Raw genomic sequence first — 24,566 nt, 5'->3', positions numbered from 1 at the left:
CGCCCAGAGAGCTCCAGCGCTGCCCTGCGAGGCCCTGGTGCTGCAGCCATGACTCCTGGGACTGCACTGTGCACTGAACCCGCCGCGTCCTACCTCTGAGCTACACGCCAGCCCTCCCATGGCATTTTTCTTCTTTTGAAACAGGGCCTTGCTTAGTTGCCCAGGGCCTTGTTAAATTGCCACGGCTGACCTCAAGCCTGCGATCTTCCAGTACTCGTGAGCCTACCAAGGACTGGGATTCCAGGCGGGCACCCGCACAGGGCCGGTCTTTGATGACTATTTGACTCAAGGCCGTTGTCGTGTGTCCAGCTGTACTCCCGCCAGCTGCACACTGTGCCATTTTCTCAGTCATCGTACCCACGTGGAGGCGAAGGCCAGAGGCCAGAGGCTAGAGGCCAGAGGTCAGAGGCCAGAGACCAGGGAGCTGGCCCTCAATATTGCCACTTCCCGTGGGCACACATCTTGTCCGGACGCTCACAGGCCCTTTTTCTGACAGTAAAGCCGTGGTGATGACCAAGAATTCTTCTTCAAATGTTTTTTCCCCTCCTTTTGGTGCTAGGGTCCAGAGAGAAGCAGAGGACGGAGGCAGAATCTTCTAGAGTCTCCTCTGGCACGCTCTTCCCCACGGAGGGATATTTGCTTCCGAACTGAGCTGTTTCTCCGCACATCGGTCTATTTTTGCAGTGGAGCCGTCTGGCCCATGCCAAGGTTTCTTACCGCAAATAGAACTTCTGGAAGGGCCCGCCGGTCTCCTCTGGGCTTTCAGACACCTCTTCACATTTCATCTGCTTCCCTTCCCCGTCCCCAAAAGGAAATATTTAGAATCTCTTCTGTTTTGTTCCCCCAGCCGGCACCTTTAGAGGCGCTCGGGGGACCCTCTCCCCAGGCAACGCGCTGGAGCCCCGTCGCGTCCCTGTCCTCTCAGGGGCCCGCCCTTCCAAGCACCTTGGCCCCACTTGTCATTTGAAGCAGGATTCGGGAGTTTCGCGCACTAAGCATCATGGTCAGGGTGACATACGGCCAAGACACTCACAAGGGGATGCTTGGGGTCAGAATGTTCTAGAAATAATTTCTAAGAGTTGAGTTAAAACAGATGGAGGACAAGCTGGGCGTAGTGGCGCACGCTTGTAATCCCAGCATTCGGGAGGCTGAGACAGGAGAATCTGGGTTTGAGGCCAGCCTCAGCTACTTAGTGAGGCTCTTTGCAACTCAGTGAGACCCTGTTTCAAAATAAAGAATGAAAAATCGGGCTAGGGGGTATAGCTCAGAGGTAGAATGCCCCTGGGTTCCATCCCCAGTACTGCAAACACACACACACACACACACACACACACACAGATGGAGAACAGATTTAAAAAAAAAGCTCCTTCGCTATTCGTTAGAGACCGTCTGTCCACCGGGCAAGAGCTCGGTGGCCAAGGCTGGCTTTGGTTTGTCAGGTGCGAGGGCAGGAAGTGCAGGGAAAGTCATTTCTGAGGCACAAGACAGAGCCCTGGAAGATCCCAGAGCAACAAGAGGCCCGGGCATTTGCAAGGCCCACCTGACGTAAGTGAGCCCTCCTCCCTCGCTGGCAGGCGGCTGGGAGCGGCTCTGGTGCTCACCTGCTTCCCATTTCCGTTTTGCCCCCGGAAGCCACAGGCCTCGGGATTTCCTAAGCCTCTCTGGGCTCTCCTGTCTCCTCTCCAGGGGACGACAGGGGTCGTAATAATGAGCCGGGCACATAATAAAACGTCTCAGGATGAACAACAAGTGTTTGCAAGAGCAAGACCCTGCACGCAGGACAGTGACGTTTTCCCAAGGTCCGAATTGTGCAAACCAAGGATGCCCTCGATTTCAGAGGTGCCGGCTCTTGAGGAGGAGAGATGGGAGCAACGTGCGCTTGGATTTGCTCCGAGCCTTCCCAAATTTAACCATAAAGAAGCAGAGCGCGCCTCCCGAGAGCGGACGCGGCTTAGACCAGTGGTTCCCCAGCTCGCGGGCAGCAGGGGCCCCTGGAAGCCCTGTTCCCAAGGTGCAGGGCCCAGGAGCTCTGGCATGGGGCCCACGGGCGTGCATTTCTGACTGGCTCGGACTCAGGAGACGGATGGGCCCCGGGCCACACTCTGAAAATGAAAAGCCTGCAGGAGGGGGCCCACATTCTGTGTCTGCTGCTTCCTGGGGCGCGGGCCGGGTGTGTGGCCGCCCTGCTCTTGGGCTCCGTTGCTCTGTGGTGCTGGAGATTGAACTCCGTGGCTCTCAACCACGGACCTGTATCCTTTTATTGTATTTTACTTTATTTTATTCGAGACAAGGTCTTGCTTGGCCTCCAACTTGTTATCCTCTTCCTGCGTCGGGTGGCCGAGCAGCTGGGATTGCGGAGCTGGGATCCCCATGTCTGGCAAATTATTTTTTGTGGTACTAGGGACTGAACCCAGGGTATTCCCCCTCCAAGCTATACCCCAGCCCTTTTTATTTAGTTATTTTTTGTTTTGAAGCAGGGTCTCCCTGCATTTCTCGATCCTCTTGTCTCAGCCTCCCAAGTATTGAGATTACAGGCACGGATCAACATTTTATGTTTGTTTGTTTTTGCAATACTGGGGATGGAACCCAGGGACATTCTATCTCTGAGAGACACCCCCAGGCCCACCCCAATTTTTTATTCTTTATTTTGAAACAGGGACTCACTGAGTTGCAAAGCACCTCGCTAAGTAGCTGAGGCTGTCCGCGAACCGCGATCCTCTGGTCTCCACCTCCCAAATGCTGGGATTACAAACGTGCGCCACCACGCCTGGCATTTTATTTATTTATTTATTTATTTATTTATTTATTTATTTATTTATTTATTTATTTATGGTACTGGGGTTCCTGGAAACCCTTCTACCTCCAGGCTACACTCCCAGGCCTATTTTATACTTTTATTTGGAAACAGGGTCTCTTAAGCCAGCGCGGCTGGCTTCGAACCTGCGCGATCCTCCCGTCTCCGCCTCCCAAGCGCGGGGATGACAAGCGTGCGCCACCACGCCCGGCTTTATTTTATTTTTTTAATTTAATTTTTATTTTTTTAATAAGTGGAACATATTGAGAGTGGTGTACATTTACATTGTGCTTCATGCCCTTCCCCCGCCCTTCCCCTCCCTCCGATAGAGTGTCCAGGTTAATCATGTTGTATTTATGCTATTACACATATTCGTATGTCGCTCCTCCATTGAACAACCTCAGCTTTCTTCCTCTCCTACCCTTCCATTCAAGCTTTGCTGAGATTTCCCCTCCATCTTCTGGAGCCCCTCTGGTATTACCACTACTCCCTAGCTTGGGCATATTAGAGAAAACATAAGTCCCTTCTCTTTCTGTGCTTGACTATTCTCATTTAACATAATGTTCTCCAGGTCTTTCCATCTTCTTGCGAATGCTATTATTTTATTTTTCTTTATAGCTGAGTAGAATTCCATGGTGTGTATTTCCCATAATTTTGCAATCCACTCATCTGCTGATGGAGACCTTCAATGGTGCTAGAGAGCTGGCTGTCCATTTGTAGAAAGTTGGATCTGGATCCTTACCTCTCACCGTACACAGGAATCAACTGGAGATGGATCAAAGACTTAGAAATTAGACCAGAGACTGTGAAGTTATCAGAGGAAGACAGAGGTCTACACTCCAACATATAGGCACAGGGAGTAACTTTCTCAATAAGACTTCAAAAACGCAGGAAATTAAAGCAAGAATTAATAAGTGGGATCTCTTCAAACTAAACATTTCTTCTCATCAAAGGAAACCATCAAGAACCTAAAGAGGAAGCCTACAGAATGGGAGAAGATCTTTACCAGCCACCACTCTGATAGGGGGCTAATATCCAGAATATACAAAGAGCTCAAAAGACTCTGCACTAGCAAAACAAACAACCCAATCAAGAAATGGGCAACTGAAATGAATAGACACGTCACAAAAGAAGAGAAAACAGGGTCTCTTACGCCAGCGCAGCTGGCTTCCAACCTGCGTGATCCTCCTGTCTCCGCCTCCCAAGCGCGGGGATTACAGGTGTGCGCGCCACCATGCCCGGCTTAGTTTTGGGGGGTTTTTGTTGTTGTTGTTGTTTTGTGGGTCTGGGGGTGGAACCCAGGGGCATTCAACCTTTGAGCTACACCTCTTGCCCTATTGTTTATTCTTTATTTTGAAACCAGGTCTCACTGAGTTGCAGAGGGCCTCACTAAGGAGCTGAGGCTATCCACGAACTGCGATTCTCTGGTCTCAGCCTCCCGAATGCTGGGATTCCAAGCGTGCGCCACCACGCCCGGCTTATTCTTTATTTTGAAACCGGGTTTCATTGAGTTGCAGAGGGCCTCACTAAGTAGCTGAGGCTGTCCGCGAACCGCGATCCTCCGGTCTCAGCCTCCCGAATGCTGGGATGACGAGCGTGCGCCACCACACCTGGCTTTTAGTTTTTGTTTTTGTAGTACTAGGGATTGAACCCAGGGCCTTGCACATGCTAGGCAGATGCTCTATGACTGAGCTGTATCCCGAGCCATTTAATTGCTTTTAACTGTAAATGTTTATGGAAAACAGTGTGATAATTCCATACTTGTATATACAGTGTATGCAATGGGCCAAATCGGGGCAATGAGTATTTCCATCTCCATAAATATTTATTATTTCTCTCTGTGGGGAACCTGCAAACTCCTCTTTTCTAGTTCTGTTTTTTTCTTGTGGCGCTGAAGACCGAACCCAGGTGCATTCTACCTCTGAGCTATACCCGCAGTCCTATTTAATTCCTTATTTTTTGAAACAGGGTCTCACTAAGTTGCAAAGGGCCTCTGTAAATTGCTGAGACTGACCAGGAACCTACAATCCTCCTGTTTCAGCCTCTCAAGTACTGGGATTACAAGCATGTGCCACCACACCCAGCTAGCTCTTTATTCAATATGCAATAAATTGACGCGAACTCTAGCTACCCCGCTGGACCGCTGAACACCAGGCCCTCTCCCCCATAATAGGATTAATTAGCTGGCTCCTGAGGGGCGCTTGGATACTGTTACTCAGTCCTCTGGCAGGAGCCTGCATTAGTAAGCAATCTACCGATCCCTATCAGAGGCTTAAAAGTGTTACTGCTCCCAGATGTGAGAGCCCCTTCCATTAAGATAAGCGCCCAGCACTATGGCCGCCCTCAGTGCTGAGAGGGGGAGGCCTGGAGCTGCAGGTGGACCGACGGGAGAAGCCGGGCAGCCGGGCGACCCCTGCCCTGACCCTGGATGCTCAGAGGAGGTGCACGGTGAGCCGGGCTGCGCCCTCATCCGTCGCCCCGGACACACCTCATCTGCACACCAGCCACACGGGCGCTGTTAGTGGACCATCCCGGCTCTGAATTCCAGCTCTGCCGCTCACCACGACCTCCAGGGAACTCACCAAAACCCGCCTGCTCTTGCTTTATCTTTAAATGGGAATGATAATACCTACAACTAAAACAAAAAACAACAACAAAAAAGTATACGAATATGCCCCTAATACGGGCTCCCTGTTAGTGTTCCAGAGAAAGACACACGGTGGGGTAGAAAAGAAAACTTATTTTCAGAAAGCAAGGGTTACATCCCAGAGGGTGAGTTTGCTTTAAGATGGAAAGTTCTAGAGAGCTGAGGCCCCGTGTGTTTTCTTCCTTTTTTATTTTGTTTTCTGTGGTACTGGGGATTGAACCCAGAGGACTTATACTCTTGAGGTATGCTTCCAGACCCGTTTTATTTATTTATTTTTATTTAGAAACAGGGTCTAAGTTGCTGAGGCTGGCCTCGAGCCTGCGATCCTCCTGTCTCAGCCTCCCAGGTACTGGGACTGCAGATGTGTCCAACCATGAGCAGAAAGACTGGGCGTTCCCAGTGAGCCAAGGTGTGATCTGAGGACAGGGGCCAGGTGGGGGAGCACTGTCCCTGTCCTGGCCTCTCCTGTGAGGCGGGTGGTCTTCCGTGGGAAGAGACAGGGGACATAAAGAGAGCAGGGCAGCCCTCAGGCTCACCTGGCACCCGGGCCCAGCGCTGTTGGATGTGGGCAGGCACTGCCTCTAAGGGACGGCGTCCTCAGACCCTATTATTCATGGAACTCTCAGGATGCTGCTGGCCTCATCCAGGCAGGGATCAGCAAATGGAAGCCAATCAGGACCCGGGGCTTGCGGTCCACACGCCCAGGTGAGAGCCCTGGCCGCAGGGAGGTGGCGGCAGAAACGCTTCCAGGACCTCTGCTTCCCCTCTGAGTCCGGCCTCCACGCCGGGAAGCGCCCAGCCTCGCCAGGAGCGTCACCCTGATGGCCCAGCCAGGTGAACTGCAGGCTCCGAGAGGCGCCATTCGACAAAGGCTGCTGGTTGGTGGTAGGAGTGATCCCCCTGAGTGCAGAGGAGAGGTCTAGCGGGAGGTGGTGGCGCACGCCCCTAATCCCAGGACTTGGGAGGCTGAGACAGGAGGATCGCAGGTTCAAGGACAGTCTCAGCAACTTAGTGAGATCCTGCTTCCAAATAAAAAATAGGGCTGGGAGTATAGCCCAGAGGTGAAAGGTCCCTGGGTTCCACTCCTAGCACACGCCCTCAAAAAAAAAAAAAAAAAATCAGCACGAAGCCAGGCGCAGTGGCATATGTCTATAATCCCAGTATTTGGGAGGCGGAGGCAGGAGGATTGTAGATTTGAGGAAAAGCTCAGTAATTTAGTGAGACTCTCAACAACTTAGTGAGATCTTGTTTCAACATAAAAAAAAAAAAAAAGGACTGGGTGTGTGGCTCAGAGGTAGAATGCTATTGGGTTTAATCTCCAGTAGCACAAAAAATAAAAATAGAGCTACAGGTATAACAGGTAGAATGCCGCTGGGTTCAATCCCCAGTACCAAAAACTATACAAATTATATATATATACATATACATATAATAAAATAGCCACAAAACAAAAATAACAACAAAATGATCAGCTTGCCCCCCCCAAAAAAAAACTAATAACGGGCTGTCTTCTGTTGTTGTCTTTTTGTTTTTTTTTTTTGTTGTTGTTATTGTGTTGTTAAGAAGTATCCAGTGTAAAATGTGTCCAAGCCAGGCGTGGTGGTGCACACCTGTAATCCCAGGACTTGGGAGGCTGAAACAGGAGGATTGCGGTTCGCCAACAGCCTCACCTACTTAGTGAGGCCTTCTACAACTTAGGAGACCCTGTTTCAAAATAAAGAATAAAAAATAGGGCTGGGGGCGTAGCTCAGAGGGAGAATGCCACTGGGTTCCATCCCTGATATCAAAAAACAAAATAAAACACCAAAATCATGTCTGTTTCAGATGATCCTCTCTGCTGGTAAACTGGCAGCATTTTGACCAGGCCCCAGTAACAGAGCGTTTTCTTTTTGTTGTTTGTTTGTTTGTTTTGTTTTGTTTTCAAGTTCAAGTTCAGCGGCATGACTAGAAAAGCATGAAGCTGAGATAGAAATAGACCCGTGGCTGAAGATAGACGCAACTGCCGTCAGCAGAGAGCAGGGAGCTTGGGGGAGGCTGGCGCAGACCAGTGGAAATACAAACCCGTCTCCAGGTGCTCCATTTCCCCTCCTCGACAAAATCAGATGTCCTCCATGACTCACTGGGGGAGAGCTAGACTTCAGGTGAAGAAACTGAAGTCATGAGATTTATATTTTATTTTTTTTAATTAATTTTCTTATTGAAAGTAAATGTTATACATTTAATCTGTATTTGCTGCCCTCCCCCCTCCCCGTTTTCCCTTCCCCCCTCCCGACAATTAATTCCCAGGCCAACCTTGCTATATTCGTACTTTTACACCTATTTGGAAGTAGCCCCTCATCAGTCAAGTTCAGCCTCCTTCCTCTCCTATCTCTCCATTCAAACTTTGCTGAGATTTCCCCTCCATTATCTGGGTTCCCTCTGGTGTCCCCAATGCTCACTCGTTTGGGCATATTAGAGGTTCTACATCATTGGCCATCAGGGAGATGCAAATCAAAATTGCGCTGAGATTCCATCTAACCCCTGTCAGAGTGGCAAGCATAAAGAAATCAAATAACAACAAATGCTGGCGAGGACGTGGGGAAAGAGGAACTCTTTTACACTGTTGGTGGGAGTAGAAACTAGATCAGCTGCTATGGAGATCAGTGTGGAGATTCCTTAGAAAACTGGGAATAAATCTACCATATGATCCAGCCCTACCACTCCTGGGTATTTGGCCAAAGAGGTTGAAATCAGAACTGCGGTAACATATGCATACCCATGTTCATAGCAGCACAATTTGTAATAGCCAAAATTTGGAAACAACCTAGGCCCCCATCAACAGATGAATGGTTTGCAAAGTTATGGGAAATACACACAATGGAATTCTATTCAGCTATAAGGAAGAACAAAATCACATCATTTGTAAGAAGATGGAAAGTGCTGGAAAGTCATGAGATTAAAAAAAAAGAGAGAGAGAGAGAGAGTCATATAGCCGGGCATGTTAGTACATGGCTGTATTCCCAGCAGCAAGGGAGGCTGAGGCAGGAGGATTGCAAGTTAGAGGCTAGCTTCGGCAACTTAGCGAGACCCGGTCTCAAAAAATAAAATAAAATAAAATAAAAATGCTGAGGACATGGCTCAGTGGAAGAGTGCCCCGGGTTCAATCTCCAGAACCACAAATAAAATAAAAAATAACACTAGTCTAAAAAGATTGAACTCCTTTTAATATGACAGTCTTCCCGAGTCAGAGGAGGGTGGCTGGGCCTTGCTGCAAACAAAGGTCGCAGCACTCTCGGCAGAGGCAGGGTAAGTGTGTAAACCTTCCTGGGAACTGCACACGCTCAGGAGCCGCGGCCGACCTTGCTGTAATAACGTCCACTTTCACAGCACGCACTCGAGACCTACGCTTTGCACCAGGTCAACAGAGTTTTTACAAAAGTCCCAAAGCAATTTAAAGAGAAAGGTCTCCACAGGTGGTTGGTGCTCGAAAGACCAGACAGCTGTAAGGAATAAAGGAACTTAGACTCCAGCCTCACACAGCATGCAGAGGTGAATTCAAGATGAATCACAGAGCCAGGTGCAGGGCATGCTTGTAGGAGGCAGAGGCAGGAGGATTGCAGATCTGAGGCCAGCCTCAGCAACTAAGCTAGACCCTATGTCAAAAAAAAAAAAAAAAGGGCGGGGATGTAGCTCAGTGGTAGAATGCCCCTGGGTTCATATCTCTCTCTCTCTCTCTCTCTCTCTCTCTCACTCACACACACACACACACACACACACACACACACACACACACACGAATCATAGACTTAAACATAAATGCTAATGCTAATGTTTCTAGAAGAACAATACATTTTTGTGATACTGACGATCGAACCCAGCAGCATTCTAGCCGAGTTACACCTCCATTCTTATTTTTATTTTGAAACAGGGTCTCACTAAGTTGCAGAGGGCCTCACTAAGATGCCGAGGCTGGCCGCGAACCTGCGATGTTCTTGTCTCAGCCTCCCAAGTATCGGGTTTGCAAGCGTGCGTCACCATGTCGGGCTTAGAAGAAAAGATTGAAGTTATCTTTGGCACTCGGGGGTTTCTTAGGACATACAAAGGAAAAGTTGATAAACAGACTTCACCAAAATTTAAAAATTCTGCCCAGTAAGGAGCAGTGTTATGAAAATAAACAAGCCATAGATTGGGACTAAAATTTGCAAAACTATCGGACAGACAAAGGATTGATGTCCAAACTACGTAATGAGCTTCTGCAAGGTAGAAATAGAGGAAAACCACCTGATTTTTTGAGAACAAAGCCTTCGCAAGAGAATCAGATGCTTCATTAAGACATACACGTGACCCACTAGGCACCCCATCACTAGTAATGGGGTGCTTCCTGGGTAGTTAGTAATTGCTATGCAGGACACTGCACACCCACCAGGAAATAACGCTGGCTAAGTCACCCACGCCACGGGGAAGGAAACGACCGCAACTCGTAGGGGTCGCTGGCGACCATGTGAACGAATGATACAGCTGCTTTGGGAAAAGATCTGACAGTTTCTCATAAAATGAATCAAATATCGACCTAAGAGCCCCCCTGGCATGTACACCCCTTAATATTTACGTCCTCAAGTTAAGGACTGTTTAAAAGAGGCAGGCCGGGCGTGGTGGCCCACGCTTGTCATCCCCGCGCTCGGGAGGCCGAGACGGGAGGATCGCGCAGGGCCAGCCGCGCTGGTTTAAGAGACCCTGTTTCCAAATTTAAAGAAAGTATAAAATAGGTCTGGGAGTGTAGCCCGGAGGTAGAAGGGCTTCCAGGAACCCCAGTACCACCAAAATAAATAAAAATAAATAAATAAATAATAAAGGTAAACACTTGTTTGAGAATGTTCCTAGCAGCTTTATTCACAATAGCCCCAAACTGGAAACAGGCGTTGGTCACTGGAGGCCTGGATGACTGGTAGAGCACCCACTAAAAGAGGGAGGAAGCAACAGTCGATTCCCGCACAGCGTGGATGAGTCCCAACAACTGTGTGCTGAAGTGGGGGCGGTCGTGCATGCCCATAATTCCAGTATTTAGGAGGCCAAGATAAGAGGATTGTGGGTTTGAGGCCAGCCTCAGCAACCTAGCGAGATCCTGTTTAAAAATAAAATATAAAAAGGACTGGAGGTGTGTAGCTTGGAGGTCAAATGCCCGTGTTCAAGCCCCAGTAATGAAAATCAAAACAATAGTATGCTGAGTGGAATGGAAGGCGGCTCCCCTTGTGTGTACATGTGTGCGCATGCGCACAGGACGTGGGGGCTCAGTTTCCAGCTCACTAGGCAAGCGAATGCTCCACCACTGAGCTACACCCCCGGCCCTGGCTTACACTGCCTTGAGGACATCCTATCTCCGTGAAGTTCTAGAAAAGGTTAACTGCGGTGACCACAGTCAGACCTGTAGCTGGGTGTGGTGGCGTGCGTCTGTAATCCTAGCACTTGGGAGGTTGAGAGGAGGATCAAGTTTGAGACCGGCCTCAGCAACTTAGCGAGACTCTTTAAAAAATAAAATAATAGGGCTGGAAGTATAGCTCAGAGGCAGACTGCCCCGGAGTTCGAGCCCCACTATCACGATAAATAATAAATTCAGGCACATGGTTTCCTCTAGGGTGGGAACGAGACAGGAGGTGCCTGGAAAGCAGCAGAGAAGACTAGTCTGGGCAGAAAATAATGGCTTTTATCTTGATCGTTGGACTGCACAACTTAGCAAATGGTGCACTTAAGAGTTCAGAATTTCACTATAAATATTGCCCCTGCAGCCCCCCAGATATAAACAGACAGTAGGCTCTGGCTAATGTCAGCATGAAGTATGTGCGATGTTTACAACTCGCAAACGCATGATCAAACGTGATGCAATGCAGGATGGACGGAGGGATGGCTGCGGAGAAAGGGACGGTGGGACAGGTATTGAATACGGCCAACACAGCGGACCAGCACCCGGACAGCCCAGGTGGTGAACACACGGTGCGCACTGAAGGGTTTTCTGTGAACGTTTTCATAGTAAAACGCTGGGGAGGGCAGAGCTCTAATGATGGGCAGAGCCACAGTGCGCGGTCTCTGCTTCACCCACAGTCCACGGACTCCGAGGCTCTCAAGGAGACAGAGGTGCCCGCTTCAGGTCTGCCCGCAGGTTGGACACAGCCCGCCTCCATGCCCCCCAGCCCTCAGTCAGGAAGCAGAAGCTGTTCCCCAGGGTTTTATGCTCACAAGCGATGTCAAGAAAGCTGGGTGTGCCCGCGGAGGCCCGGGCCCACCGGCTAGCTGGCCGTCACTTGCACGGAAGGGTGCCCAGGTCACTAAATCCGAGCCAAATCCAGCGACCGCGCGAGCTCCAGCTGACAGACTCGGGTTTCAGATCAAAAGTACAATCTTTACATCTAACTGAAGCTTACTGTGTGCAGGTGCGTGCTGGGTATTCTCTGTAATCTTATTTACATCATAACTACCCTGTGAGGTAGGTTTATTATCTTGATTTTAGGAAGGAAGAAGCTGAGGCCAAAGAGAGGGTAAGAAAGGTGTCCAGGCGCCGCAGCCGAGCGGGGACTCACCGCCCCATAGGCTGCGGGGCCCGTGCCCTTTCTAGAAAGCACGCCCTGCCCCGAGCGCCTCTGGCCACAGCGACGGGGGCCTGAGTGTGCTCCCTGCTCCTCGGGGGCTTCCAGGTCCACAGCACTTTCATTACCTTCAGGAGGGGTCTTCAAGCCCCATCATCACCTTCAGACACAGGGCGTCTGTCACTCAACCAGGCATGACCCTGGGCTACGTACTTTCCATACATGGGCCAATGCACAGTCTTCCAGTTCCCCCTCTTTTTTTTTTTTTTAATACTGGGGATTGAACCCGAGGACCTTCTATCTCTGAGCTATACCCCAGTCCTATTTTTTAAAATTTTGAAACAGAGCTGGGCGTGGTGGCGCACGCTTGTAATCCCTGCACTTTAATCCCCACGCTTGGGAGGCTGAGGCAGGAGGGTCGCACAGGTTCAAAGCCAGCCTCAGCTACTGAGTGAGGCTCTCGGCAACTTAGTGAGATCCTGTTTCCAAATAAAATATAAAATAGGTCTGGGAGGATAGCCCAGAGGTAGAAAGAGCCCCTGGGTTCCACCCCAGTACCACAAAAAAAAAAAAAAAAATAAATAAATAAAAAGGCTCTTGCTAGGTTGATGAGCATCTCCATACTTGCTGAGGCTGTCCTCGAACCTGCGATGCTTCTCTCTCAGCCTCCCAAGTACTGGGATGACAAGCATGTGCCATGATACCTGGCTCCTCTTTCTTTCCTTCTTCCTTTCTTCCTTTTTTTTTGTGGTACTGGGGTTGGAACTCAGGGGCTTTCTACCTCCAAGGTACACCCTATTTATTTTATTCTTTATCTTATTTTTTGTGGTACTGGGGGTGGAGCCCAGGGGCTTTTCTAGCACCAGCATATACTCTTAGACTTTTTAATACTTTATTTGGAAACAGGGTCTCACTAAGTTGCTGAGAGCCTCACTAAGTAACTGAGGCCGGCTTTGAACCCGCGCGATCCTCCTGTCTGTCTCCCAAGCGCTGGGATTACAAGCGTGCGCCACCACGCTCACCCCTCATTTTCTTTTTAAAAAGAAGTGGCAGCAGCACCTGTCCTACCTGTAAGCCTGAACAATCCTGCAGCGGCTCTCCTGCCCTCTGGCCCCCATCTCCCTACATCTGTGTCTCACCTTCGCCCTCCCCAGCCTAGAGCCAGGGCAGCTGTGGGGGCAGCGCTCCCCCCTGCAGGCCACGGGGATCCAAGAGAAGGGGGAGGGCCGGGGAGGGGAGTGGCTCCGAGGCTCTCCACTGGGTTTGTACACAAGAGCCACACAAGAATTCTGAGTTCTGAGGACCCCACATCCTCCCCCTCCTACACCACGGCCAGTAACTATGAGGGCGCAGCCTCTGCACTGGGTATATGAGGCAGGTACGGGGATTAAAGGCAAAAAAAAAAAAGGAAGAAAGAAAGAAAGAAAAAAGCCCACTGACAGACACCGGGCTCAGTGACTTATTAGGTCTTTTGAGGTGAGAAACATCTATGCAGAGAGAGAACACGTCATTCACTTATTCAAAAGGAAAAGTAAAGAACCAGGTTCTATGAAAATTTCTTTAATTTTATCCTCTGGAAATACATTTTCAACTTTATTCCCATGATACAAAACTGTTAAATATCTAGCAATGATCTACTGGAAGCAGACCTGCCGAGGGAGAGCCGGCCAGTGTGCCGCTGTCCTGATCTGATTACAGGAAGGGCTGGTACAGGTTGCAGATTTGTCACGGTTTCACTCTCGCGTGCGCGCACACATGTACACGCATGCCACCGCCCCCCAAACCCAAACCCAAACAGAACAGACGTCTGGGGAGACCGTGCCAAGTGAACACTGCAGTGTGCGCGGGAACCAAACCTACTGTCTACTCAGCGCCATGAGACGCGCTCGGCGTAGGAAAAGCAAGTCTAGGAAATGTGCTCCGAGGCGGACGCTCGGCCAGCCTCCCTGGAAGAGCCCGCACGCTTCCTGTTCTCAGCGGCCTTGGGGGGCGGGGGACACGGGACTGTGCCCGCCACCTGCGCTGCCCACGGCCAGCTCGAGGTCCACGCCGGCCCGCCCAGAGGCCCGCCGTTGGCTCCCTGCCGCCTCCCAGCGCTATTCCACGACAGGAAAGGCTTCCACGAGCCGTAAAAATCAAAGGGCAAGTGATGTCCATGGTCACGACGGCTACAACCATGACGCGAGTCCACGGTGAGATTAGGATAAAATGAAAAAGAGAAACACAGCCACAAAAATAAAAACTGTTTTTTTCAGGAGAATCCTCGGTTTCAACCCCTCCCATGCCACATTTTATTCAGTTGAACACGCCTGGCTCCTCCCCAGCACCAGCGCCAGCGGGTCCTTCCTCTCGGTCTTGGTTACCACGTGTCGGGAACTTCAAAGAGGTTGGCGGGGCTGTTCTTGATGTTTCCTGCCAGGAGAGAAGACAGCGTGAGCGATGGCGGGAGGGTCCCTTGGGGAGAGCCTCGGAGGCCGCCGCACAGCTGCCCACAGCTGGACAGAGAGCACGAAGGGCACTGGCTGTGGAAAGCAGAGCCCGGCAGGTGCCTGCGGAGCCACAGCAACACCAGGGGGGGAGAGGCCCCGGCTCCAAATGAGGATGTGCGCGGGGCTGCACGCCTGCACGTCCCCACTGACCTCTCTGCTGGCAACCTCACAGGGCACTACATTCACGCATCCGTCGCAGAGGCCACTGGTGTTTATCGATGCCCTCTATGCAAGCGCAGACCTGGAGAGCCAGGGACAGCACGGCCAGTGTCACCCGGCTGTGAAGCCGCTGAGAGGGTCTGCACCACCACGCCCAGGTCCTCCGGCCCCTTTTAAGTTTTATTCTGAGCCAGGGCTGTGCTAAGTTGCCCAGGCTGGCCTCAAGGCTCTGATCCTCTGGCCCCAGCCTCCCAGTTCCTGGTACCAGTGTGTGCCATCACGTTTTAATAGTTAGTAAAGGCTCCGTGGGAGGTGGCTGGAGGTAGCCTGGTCCCCTAGGTAGCTGTCGGCAGCAGTTGCAGAGCTCATTTCAGACTTTAATGAGATCTGTAATAGCGTGAGATTACTGCTCTAAGTAGACTCTAAATTTTTTTATGGAACCCTGAGGGTTTAAGCTTGAAAACTGTTCAGCAGACTAGTCAAGACTCTAATAAAACTTGATTCCTGGCAAACATGTGAAGGTCTACCGTGTGTGTTTTAGGCATGGAGGACAGACTCGGCTCACGGGGAGCTGAGGCACGAGGAAGAGCCATCAACTGGCACTGCATCCCCCTTGGACCACCGAGGTGCTGTCTGACTCTGCTGCTGGCGTCGCCAGCTAGTGGGCTGCCGGACGGTACCTTGAGGATGGGCAGATGGGCAGTGCTGGCCTCCCACGGTGGCCTGCGACTTCCTGGAGAGGTGAGCGCGAGGCCCGCAGCACCACGCTCAGCAGAGCAAGTGTGTTATGGAGCCCAACATTTAAACCAGACGGGGGAACAATCACATTTCCAAAGGGCAGCGTTCTCACATGATGGCGCGCAGCGGCTCTCCTCTGCTCAGAGGGTGCAGTGAGCTACTGACCACCCGTCTCAACCCACACAAGGCAGCACCTGCGCTGAACATCTGCTTGTGTGTGTGGGTGCTGGGGATTGAGCCGGGGGGCTCTACTCTGAAGCCCTGGCCTTTTTATTTACTTATTTGAGACAAATTCTCACTAAAGTTGCTGAGGTTGGCCTCGAACTTGCCATCCTTCTGTCTCAGTCTCCCAACTACTGGGACTCCAGGTATGTATCACCATGCCCAGCTATACATTTGCTTTTTAAGAATAGGATTGAAATAACCACATTTTTTTTTTTTTTGGTGGTACTGGGGTTCCTGGAAGCCCTTCTACCTCCGGGCTACACTCCCAGACCTATTTTTACATTTTTATTTGGAAACAGGGTCTCCTAAGCCAGCGCACGCGGCTGGCTTTGAACCTGCGCGATCCTCCTGTCTCTGCCTCCCAAGCGCGGGGATTACAAGCGTGCGCCACCACGCCCGGCTGAAACAACCACATTTAAGAGAAAAATATTTGCTGAGCACATACTAAATGCATAAAATAGAAGCCCCAACGGGGAGTGGCTGCTTGGCTTTATTTCTAGTCTTGATCATGTAAAAGCTCAGGCTGGTTGGTTCGTGATCTAGAACAGCTGCAAGAAATACCCACTCTGAAGAACCCTGGGCCTCCTCTCAGGTTTGGGTGGGCCTCTCCCACTCAGAACAGCGCCCTGCCTGAGCCCGCGGCCGGACGGCCTGCACGGACCAGCTCTAGGCAGACTCTGCGAGCTGTAGCCCTGTGGGCCTCAGTTTTCTCTCTGTAACTGGGAAAGAACGAGGTCGACCTGTGCCTTACTGCATGTTTAGAAGGCCTGCCCAAGATAATAAGGAATGTCTGTAGCATAAGATAAACCCAATCAACAGTCATCTGTTCAGGCTACTCTGCTATCAGAGAGGGGCCTGGCATCTGACTCTAGGCGTACCTCACATACTGAAATGTCTCACAGAGAGTCGGCACTGGGCTCGTACCTGCTGAGCACCACTTGCCCGGGGTCACTACAGCATGGCCTGGCTTCCGCAGCTTCCTCCCTACGAAACAGAGCCCTGCAGGGGCCCTGGCTGTCCCGTCCGTCTCATGTCCTCGGCACCTGATGCCTTCGTGACCACTTGAGGCCTTCCGACTCGCTCTGTGTGCACTAGAGGTGGGAGCCAGAGCCTCAGACTGCTTTCAGTTGGACACACTGGGTCACACTGTCCCTCTGGCTCCTGGTACACGCCAAATACCTTCACGGGTCCAGAGGTTCTCTCCCTTATAGGGCTCATTCAAGGAACCAACCAAGCAAAACTGGGTGGTTCAGCACCTGATACCTGCCCTGCGTCCTACAGCTGCCAAGAGGCCTCGAAGCTGAGACAGAGGCGAGGAGCCTGCTGTGGACCTGCCCGCTGCGCTCCACGGCACGCGGAGGGCCTCGGCGGGCGCGGGCGCTCCGCGAGAAGCCCCGCTCTCTCAAGGTCTCCAGTTCAATTAAAAGTTGTCAAGACCTCGCTCTCTTTTTTAGCAGTACTGACAAAAAAGTACAAAATCTACATTTTTTTTAGCTCAAATCTTTTGGCAGTGACAGCTTTACTGCCAACGAGAGAAACAAACCTATTTTATTACAGTATTATAAGTTCAAAACCCTAAATAACTTATAGAAAGTTCTCACCTAAAACAAAGAAAACTAGAAAAGACACTAATCTATTAAACAGATTAGTATTAGGTATTTTAAGTTTAGTATTTAGAGAAGAAGAAAAACAAAAAGAGCTAGTTCCCCAAGAGAAGAAGGAACAACCCCAAGGAGATTGGGCTATCAGGGCGGGATGGGCGCGCAGGACGGGAGGGAAGACGCCCGCGGTCGTGGTCCTTAAGAGTTACATTAACATTTGATGGGTTTTTGAGCAGCACAGCGTGACAATGGTAAACAAGGTACTAAATCTGAAGGCTACAGATGAAAAACTTCTGCCAAACTTAATCTAGGGAAAGGAAGGAAGGCAGGTAAAGGGGACGCCCAGGTTCAGGAGAATGGATAAATACACAATCAAGGGTTCAAAATGAAAATTTGTTTTCAGTTAAAATTAAGTTTCAGCATAGTGTAAAAACTGTGTGCAGCATCTTTGCTGCTTCTGTGATTCATTACACCAGTGAGATTTAGCAAGCTCACTGCAGTCAGATCAGGTCACATGCAGAAAGGGATTAATTAAACTCGGGGGATTCTTGGCGTAGGTACGCTCCGGGTTCAGATCCTCGCTGCTGCCTTCTTTGATTGACTGCGAGCTCTGCGGCTGGGTGACTGCCAGCAGTGAGGCAAAGGTGAACGATAACAGTCTAGGCCAGCGCCTCTCCCGTCCCGAGTCACAGCAATGCCAGTGGGCACAGGCACGGGCTTCCCCACAGGGCGGGCTGTGGGCTCCGTGACCCTCGGTGCGTGCACAGTGCTGTGGTCTCCACTTCCTTAATGGTTAAGTGGAAAATGCGAGGCTCACAGTTTAAATGGACGGACGTCTGTCGAACATGCAGGGCCGTCCAGGACACATAGCAAGCACGGGGTAAGCCGCGGCTGCAGGCGCCGTCTCTGCGACTGCCGCCTGACCAGGCAGGCCGTGGGTCCCTGGGCAGCAGAAGTGGCCCCTCAGACACTGCTGCCCCGAGCCCTGTGTGTCCACGCGCGCCTGGGCTGGAAGGACGGGGCCCGGGTGGCCGAGCCGGCCTGCGCTCTCCTCTGCTCTGCTTCTTACTGGGTGCACCCATCCCAACACTTCTGGAATCGCGGGGAGCTAGGCAAACCCAGGAGAGCAGAGGCTCCTCCTATGCGTCTGGCATGCAGGAGGCTCGTCACGTGTGGGCTTCCTGTTTCCGCGGCTGCTTATATAATTCTGCGTATGACAGAAATCCAGGTTGCCTGGGGTGCTGCCGGAGAGTGTAAACTCACTGAAGAGGACGCGTGGGAGGCAGCTTCTGTGCACTCAAGTGTGCTATCTTTTTTTTTTTTTTTTTTTTTTTGGCGGTACTGGAGGTTGAACTCAGGGACACTCTACCACTGAGCCACATTCTACGTCCTCAGCCCCTTTAAAGGATTTTGCTTTGAGACAAGGCCTCCTAGGGCTTCTGCGCCTTCTGCTTCTGCCTGCTGGGGAGCTGGGATCAGAGGCATGCACCCGGCTTTTGAGGATTCCTCCCATTCAAATACAATCGTTCCTGCCGGGCGCGGTGGCGCACGCTTGTAATCCCCGCGCTTGGGAGGCGGAGACAGGAGGATCGCGCAGGTTCGAAGCCAGCCGTGCTGGCTTAAGAGACCCTGTTTCCAAATAAAAAAGTATAAAAATAGGTCTGGGAGTGTAGCCCGGAGGTAGAAGGGCTTCCAGGAACCCCAGTACCACCAAAAAAAAAAAAAAAATACACTCACTCCTAAAGCCACCTGACGGGGGAGGATGACGAGGGCCCTGCCATCCAGTGAGGCTCGCTAGATTTCTTCCCCAGAATACAAGTTTCTAGAGCACTGGAAGAGCACACAAACCCAGGATTTTAGCAGGAGCCAACACGAACCTGCAGGAGAAAGCACCTTCTTCATTCTTTTTAACTTCCTGGCCTTCTTCCTCCCCTCCGAGAGGGACTCTGCACAGGAATCTGTCTGCTCAAGCTCGGAGTCAGAAATCTCCCCCGCCACTCCGTCCTCTAAGCCAGCGTCTCCGGGACTGGGACTCAACTGTCTCTTTCTGCCTCTGCCGGTTGCTGTAAAGCTGAAAGGCAAAGAAAGAGGAACAAATGGAGGCGTCAAGAGGCACAGGACGGCCAGCCCGTAAACACGCTTTAAACTCTTACCCCCGGTAACACCGAGCTGGCGTCCCCCCGCGCGCAGCCGCTGCCCATATGGAAGACTTAGGACTGAAGTCTGCAAGTTTACCCCGGCACGCGAGTCCCGAAGCGGCTCTCCCCTGCGCTCGGGTCTAGACAAGACACGCATCGAAGCTGTTCTTCATGGTAAGAAGGAGGTTTTACAAAACATTCCTGTTCTCTGTTTTGATACAGCTATGGTAACGGGAACAGCAGAGCAGAGCAGAGCTACTATAACAAAATAAAGGTCTGACTACGTTAGACCAGAGGGCCGCGTGGGCAGACAGGCAGCGGTGCCGGGGCTTCGCCAGTGGTCAGCTCTCAGCGCCCAGGACGGGAATGGCTCCAGAGCACAGCCACCTCCACGCAGCCTCTTCCCCTCCAAGGCGACCTGCGCAGCTTTTCATCAAACCTGGCTTCACTTTTAAAGCTTTATAGGATTTGACATGTTGAATTAAATTAGATTATGTGTTCTGATTTCTTTACGAAAATATATTCCCTGAAATATAACTTGATATAAAACAGTCCACACAGCCAGCCCTGTCTCCTCTAAATGGGTCTTGAAAATAGATTTTTATTATGACGACCATTTTTATTTTAAAGCATGGCATTCCATTTAAGGGAGGCCTCTGAGCAAAGCTGGGGGCGGGTGGACAGGATGAGAGGAGATGAGCAGGCTCCTGTTCGTCTTCCTGGGAAGTGAGTCCTTACAAACGCGGCCTTGGGACACTCCGGTGCCCAGTTACTCCTCTGCTCTTGACAGTCGCACACCACCATCCGCCAGGGAAGCCGCAGAGACCGCGCACTCGGCTCTGGAGGCTGCCTGGCTAGCCTCCCGCTTGTCCTGATTCACACCTATTATACAGAGCTGTTGCACACACCCGTTCTGTGGAGGGGCTATGCAGAAAAGGGAGGATACCAATGGCAACACGTGAGGGATTGTTAAAAGTTCACACTAACGCTTACTGCTTAAAAACTGACAATACCAGCTGGGCGTGGTGGTGCATGCCTGTAATCCCAGTCCTTGGGAGGCTGAGACAGGAGGATGGCTTTAGAGGACGATAGGACAGCCTCAGCAAGTTAGTGAGAATCTCAGAAACCTAAGCAAGACCCTGTTTCAAACAAAAAAATTAAAAGGCCTGGTTGGTGTAGTTCAGAGGTTAGAACACCCCTGGGTTCGATCCCCAACAACAAAACAAAATCTGATTAATACCTTCAAAAAGTTTTCTTTTTTAAAATACTAATCAAAAATTGGTTGATTTTGGAAAATTCAGAAAGTATAATAAGGAAGAAAACAGTCAGGACCCGTTCTTCCACTCCAAAAGGGAAAGAGACCTAAAGACTTATTTGGACTGTAGGCTTTGGTAGCTACTGGGATATAATTGTTTACTGAAAATTTATCAGCTAGAACCATCAGCACTAAAAGTACCTCATGAAATACAAAGTCCAGACATAGCCCTCAGCACACAGAGGGACTGAGTGCATGATAAAGGGGATGTCTCAAATTATTTGGGCAGCCGGGCGTGGTGGCGCATGCTTGCAATCCCAGCATTTGGGAGGCTGAGACAGGAGGATCGTGGTTCACAGACAGCCTCAGCTACTTAGTGAGGCCCTCCGCAACTTAGTGAGACCCTGTTTCAAAATAAAGAATAAAAAATTAGGGTTGGGGGTGTAGCTCAGAGGTAGAATGCCCCTAGGTTCAATCCCTAGAGTACCACCACCACCACCACCACCACCACCACCACCACCACAACAACAACAACAACAAACAATGGGGGCTGGTGTGGTGATACACCCCTATAATCCCAGTACTTGTGAGGCTGAGACAGGAAGATCGCAGGTTCAAGGACAGCCTCAGCCTCTGTAGTGAGATTCTCAGCAACCTAGCAAGACAGTGTTTCAAATAAATAAATAAATAAAAAGGGCTGGAGGTATAGCTAAGAGGTAGAATGCTTTTGGGGTCAATCCTCAGTGCCCCCACCCCAAAAGAAGCAAACTCAGATGAATAAACAACTTACTGCACACACATACACACATATGTACATGTGTGTGTTTAAAACTAGCTTGAAAAGGCACCCACTGGCCACATTTGGGACAATTTTAGCTTTTAGTATTTTACCAAAATAATAAAAAGGCAGTCAGTAATAAGTTCTAAACCACTGCGGAAAAAATGAAAGTCTATGTATCTACATCAATGCACAAGGAAGGAGGGAGGGAGGACAAGGGTGGGAAAGCAAGAAGAGAGCACGCTGATGTGAGGGTACTCACCCACGACTGATAAATACACGATCTGTCTATTCAAACAAGGCAAGTGTCCTGCCGCACTAACAAGCAGTCTCCTTTAATAAAATTCCATCTCTCCAGTCACCCAGGCCCGGCCCTTACTCCTCCAGTGTCCCACCCCCTCACTTAACCAAAAACCCCCCAGTGTGGCGAGCATCCTCAAGTCCTCAGCAGTCCTGCCTCCTTGGTACCTCCTTAACGCCCACCAGGCCCTTCCTCACCCACTGTCCCTGGGTCCACGCACCTCGCCCCTGGGCTCTTACAACAGCGTCCCAGTTGGCCAGAATCCCCTTCCTCCTCTCTCCAGCCTTCCTTCCCTTTCAAATTCCTTTTTCCCCCCTTTTTGGCCAAAGTTCAGGGTTTCTGCCCAAGTTCTTTCAAAGCACAGATTTGATCAAGACATTCCTTGCTCAAAAGCTTCTCTGGCTTTCCACTAAAAACCTAACTTTAAACTGCTTGGCACAGCATCAAGGATTCTCTATCAACTGGGTCCCAATCTGCTTTCTGGGCCTCCTCGTCCTCTAGGAACGGATCCGGCTTACCTAAATGGATTCCACGCTAGGCTCTTTCCATCTGTCCACGGCCCATCAGAGTGCATCAGCCCAACGCATTCTTCCCGCATTCCGCACTTCCTGCTTTGACATCGCTGCTGTGCGAAGACCCAGCTCCCTGGCCCTCTCCTCAAACACAGCTTCCCTCAGGAATGCCCAACTCTGTCAAACGTCCCTTTCCTTCCACACTTCCCATAATGCTCTGATTATTTCTCCGGAGGGACCTTCAAGTCATGCATCCTTTTTATTTATAACAGAAACAGGAAACAGTGCAGGTATCCATCAACGAGAGAATGGGTAAACCAACGGGGGCATATTCATGGAGTGAAAATATATTCTAGCAATTAAAGAATAAAGAACCACTGGTAATATCCAACAACACAGATGAATCGCAAAAACATTCCGCGAATGAAGCCTTCACAGAAAAGAGGGGGCGTTCCATAATCCTGTTTATATGAAATTCCAGAAAGGGCTAATGTATGGAGAAAAACATTTTGGAAGAATGGTGGGCGTGGGGGAGCAGCTTTGAAAACTTTCTGGCACGACGGCAATGCTGTCTACACAGGAGTGTGCTTGTGACGGAATTCGCCCTCAACATCAAGTGGAGGCTGGGGAAGTGGCTCCGCGGGGAAGTACTTGTCTAGCATGTGTGTGACCTCAGGCGCAATTCCCGGCCCACCCACCACCTCCAAGACAAAACAAAAATCAGTGGACAATGTAGATGTGGGATTAATTTTAGCATTAATTGCAAGTGATGATTTTGTAGGCACTTGCTGGAGCACATTGTTCTTATCCTAATAACCACAAGTCATTGTGGTCCTTTTGGCTGAGGAGGGCCGGGCCCCTGCGATGTTCTCCTGCACACACACCTGCGCGCCTGCCAGGCAGTGGGGCAACGCTACAGGAGCCTCTGCCAAGTTCTGATTTTTTATGACTTTGAAGTTTACTCAGCATTTATGTAAACATTTTTTTCAATTAATTTACAACACATTTCTTAGTTCCTAATCAAAGTTTCTACTCTTAAATAAATATGCTTTGCTTCCTAGGAAAGGCTATTGGTTCCTGAGCCTCCCATCTGAGAAAGTTCTTGGGTACCGGTGTCATTAGTGCATTTCTTAACTTTGTATGATGTGTGTAGTACTAATACTAACAAAATTGACTCAACTACCATTCTCTAGTACAAATAAAAGCCACAAGCCAGGTGTGGTGGCTTGTAATCCCAGCATTCCTGAGGCTGAGACCAAAGGATCGTGGTTTGCGGACAGTCTCAGCTACTTAGTGAGGCCCTTCACAACTCAGTGAAACCCTGTTTCAAAAATAAAAAGACTAAAATTAATAAGTAAATAAATAGATAAATAAAAGCTGTGACTGTATACCAGAAAACTTTAGTAGATTTTACAAAGTTTTTATTATACACTGAAAGACAGACATATACACAATATTGTCATTACAATTGTGATTCTTTATACATTTGGAAGGTATAGTTGTGTGTGTGTGTGTGTGTGTGTGTGTGTGTGTGTGTGTGTGTACAGATGCTCTCAACACATGTATGTTGATATGGAATTCTTCTACAGACTGATTTCTAATGCCAAAAGTTAAAATGAGAAACAGGCAAAACCCTCCATCAGTATGAGCTCATTTTACATGCAGAATTATCATGTACAAAGTGAGCTAGTTTGCAATGACTACGAAGTGAATATTCAAATCTACTTTTATTTTTAAAAGTAAAATGTTACAAACAACTTAGCATGTCAAAATTAAATGGTGAGCCAGGTACAGTGGCGCACGCTTGTAGTCCTATACTTGGGAGGCTGAGACAGGAGGATCACAGATTCCCAGACAGCCTCAGCAACTTACTTACTTGTTTCAAAATAAGGAATAAAAAATAGAGCTGGGGATGTAGCTGAGAGGCAGAATGCCCCTGGTTGGGGTCAATCCACAATACTGCTAAAAAAAATAAAAATTAAAAAAATTAAAGGGTGAAACACTGATTTGTATTTTTGCTATAAGTTATTGCCAGCGACCAGTCACATTTTGCAAGGGTGCTCATGTCCACTAACTGCTTCCTTTTAGTAGAAAAAAAGTTTTTTGATTGTGGACAGGTCATATTTACAAGCCCTTACAAATCCCTTTTTCTGTAAACCAACAAAAACATCAGGCTGCCCCTGTGAAGTTTTAGTCTTACGTACATGGACTAAAACAAGCTCATTTTAAATGTACAGTCTGGTTACCTTTGGAAGGTGCAGAGAACCATGTAACCACTATGATAATGAAGATTTCCCCTAAAAAGACTCGCGTGCCTGACGCTCAGTCCACGCCCAGCACCGCTGGCCTGCCTGTGGTCCTCTCCCGTGTCG

General features: G+C 49.9%; 1 protein-coding gene across 3 annotated transcripts in view; it reads right to left on the bottom strand.

The window, feature by feature from the left end:
* Positions 1–14,357: 14,357 nt before the first annotated feature.
* PARN (poly(A)-specific ribonuclease) overlaps positions 14,358–24,566 on the bottom strand; it is a gene marked incomplete at both ends in the record, with an annotated part of 167,266 nt that continues 157,057 nt past the window's right edge. For 2 of the 3 annotated variants that reach the window (XM_080704717.1, XM_080704718.1), the window contains 2 exons: positions 14,409–14,410; positions 19,082–19,281. In XM_080704717.1, the coding sequence (XP_080560843.1) occupies positions 14,409–14,410; positions 19,082–19,281 (202 nt within the window). Of the gene's footprint in view, positions 14,411–19,081; positions 19,282–24,566 lie in introns of all 3 variants that reach the window. The other variant, XM_080704716.1, reaches the window with a different exon arrangement.

This window comes from Muscardinus avellanarius, assembly GCF_963383645.1.
Source record: "Muscardinus avellanarius genome assembly, chromosome: 10".
Lineage (NCBI taxonomy): Eukaryota > Metazoa > Chordata > Mammalia > Rodentia > Gliridae > Muscardinus > Muscardinus avellanarius.
Note: the sequence above shows the minus strand (reverse complement) of the source record. Positions and strands in the feature narration are given on the sequence as shown.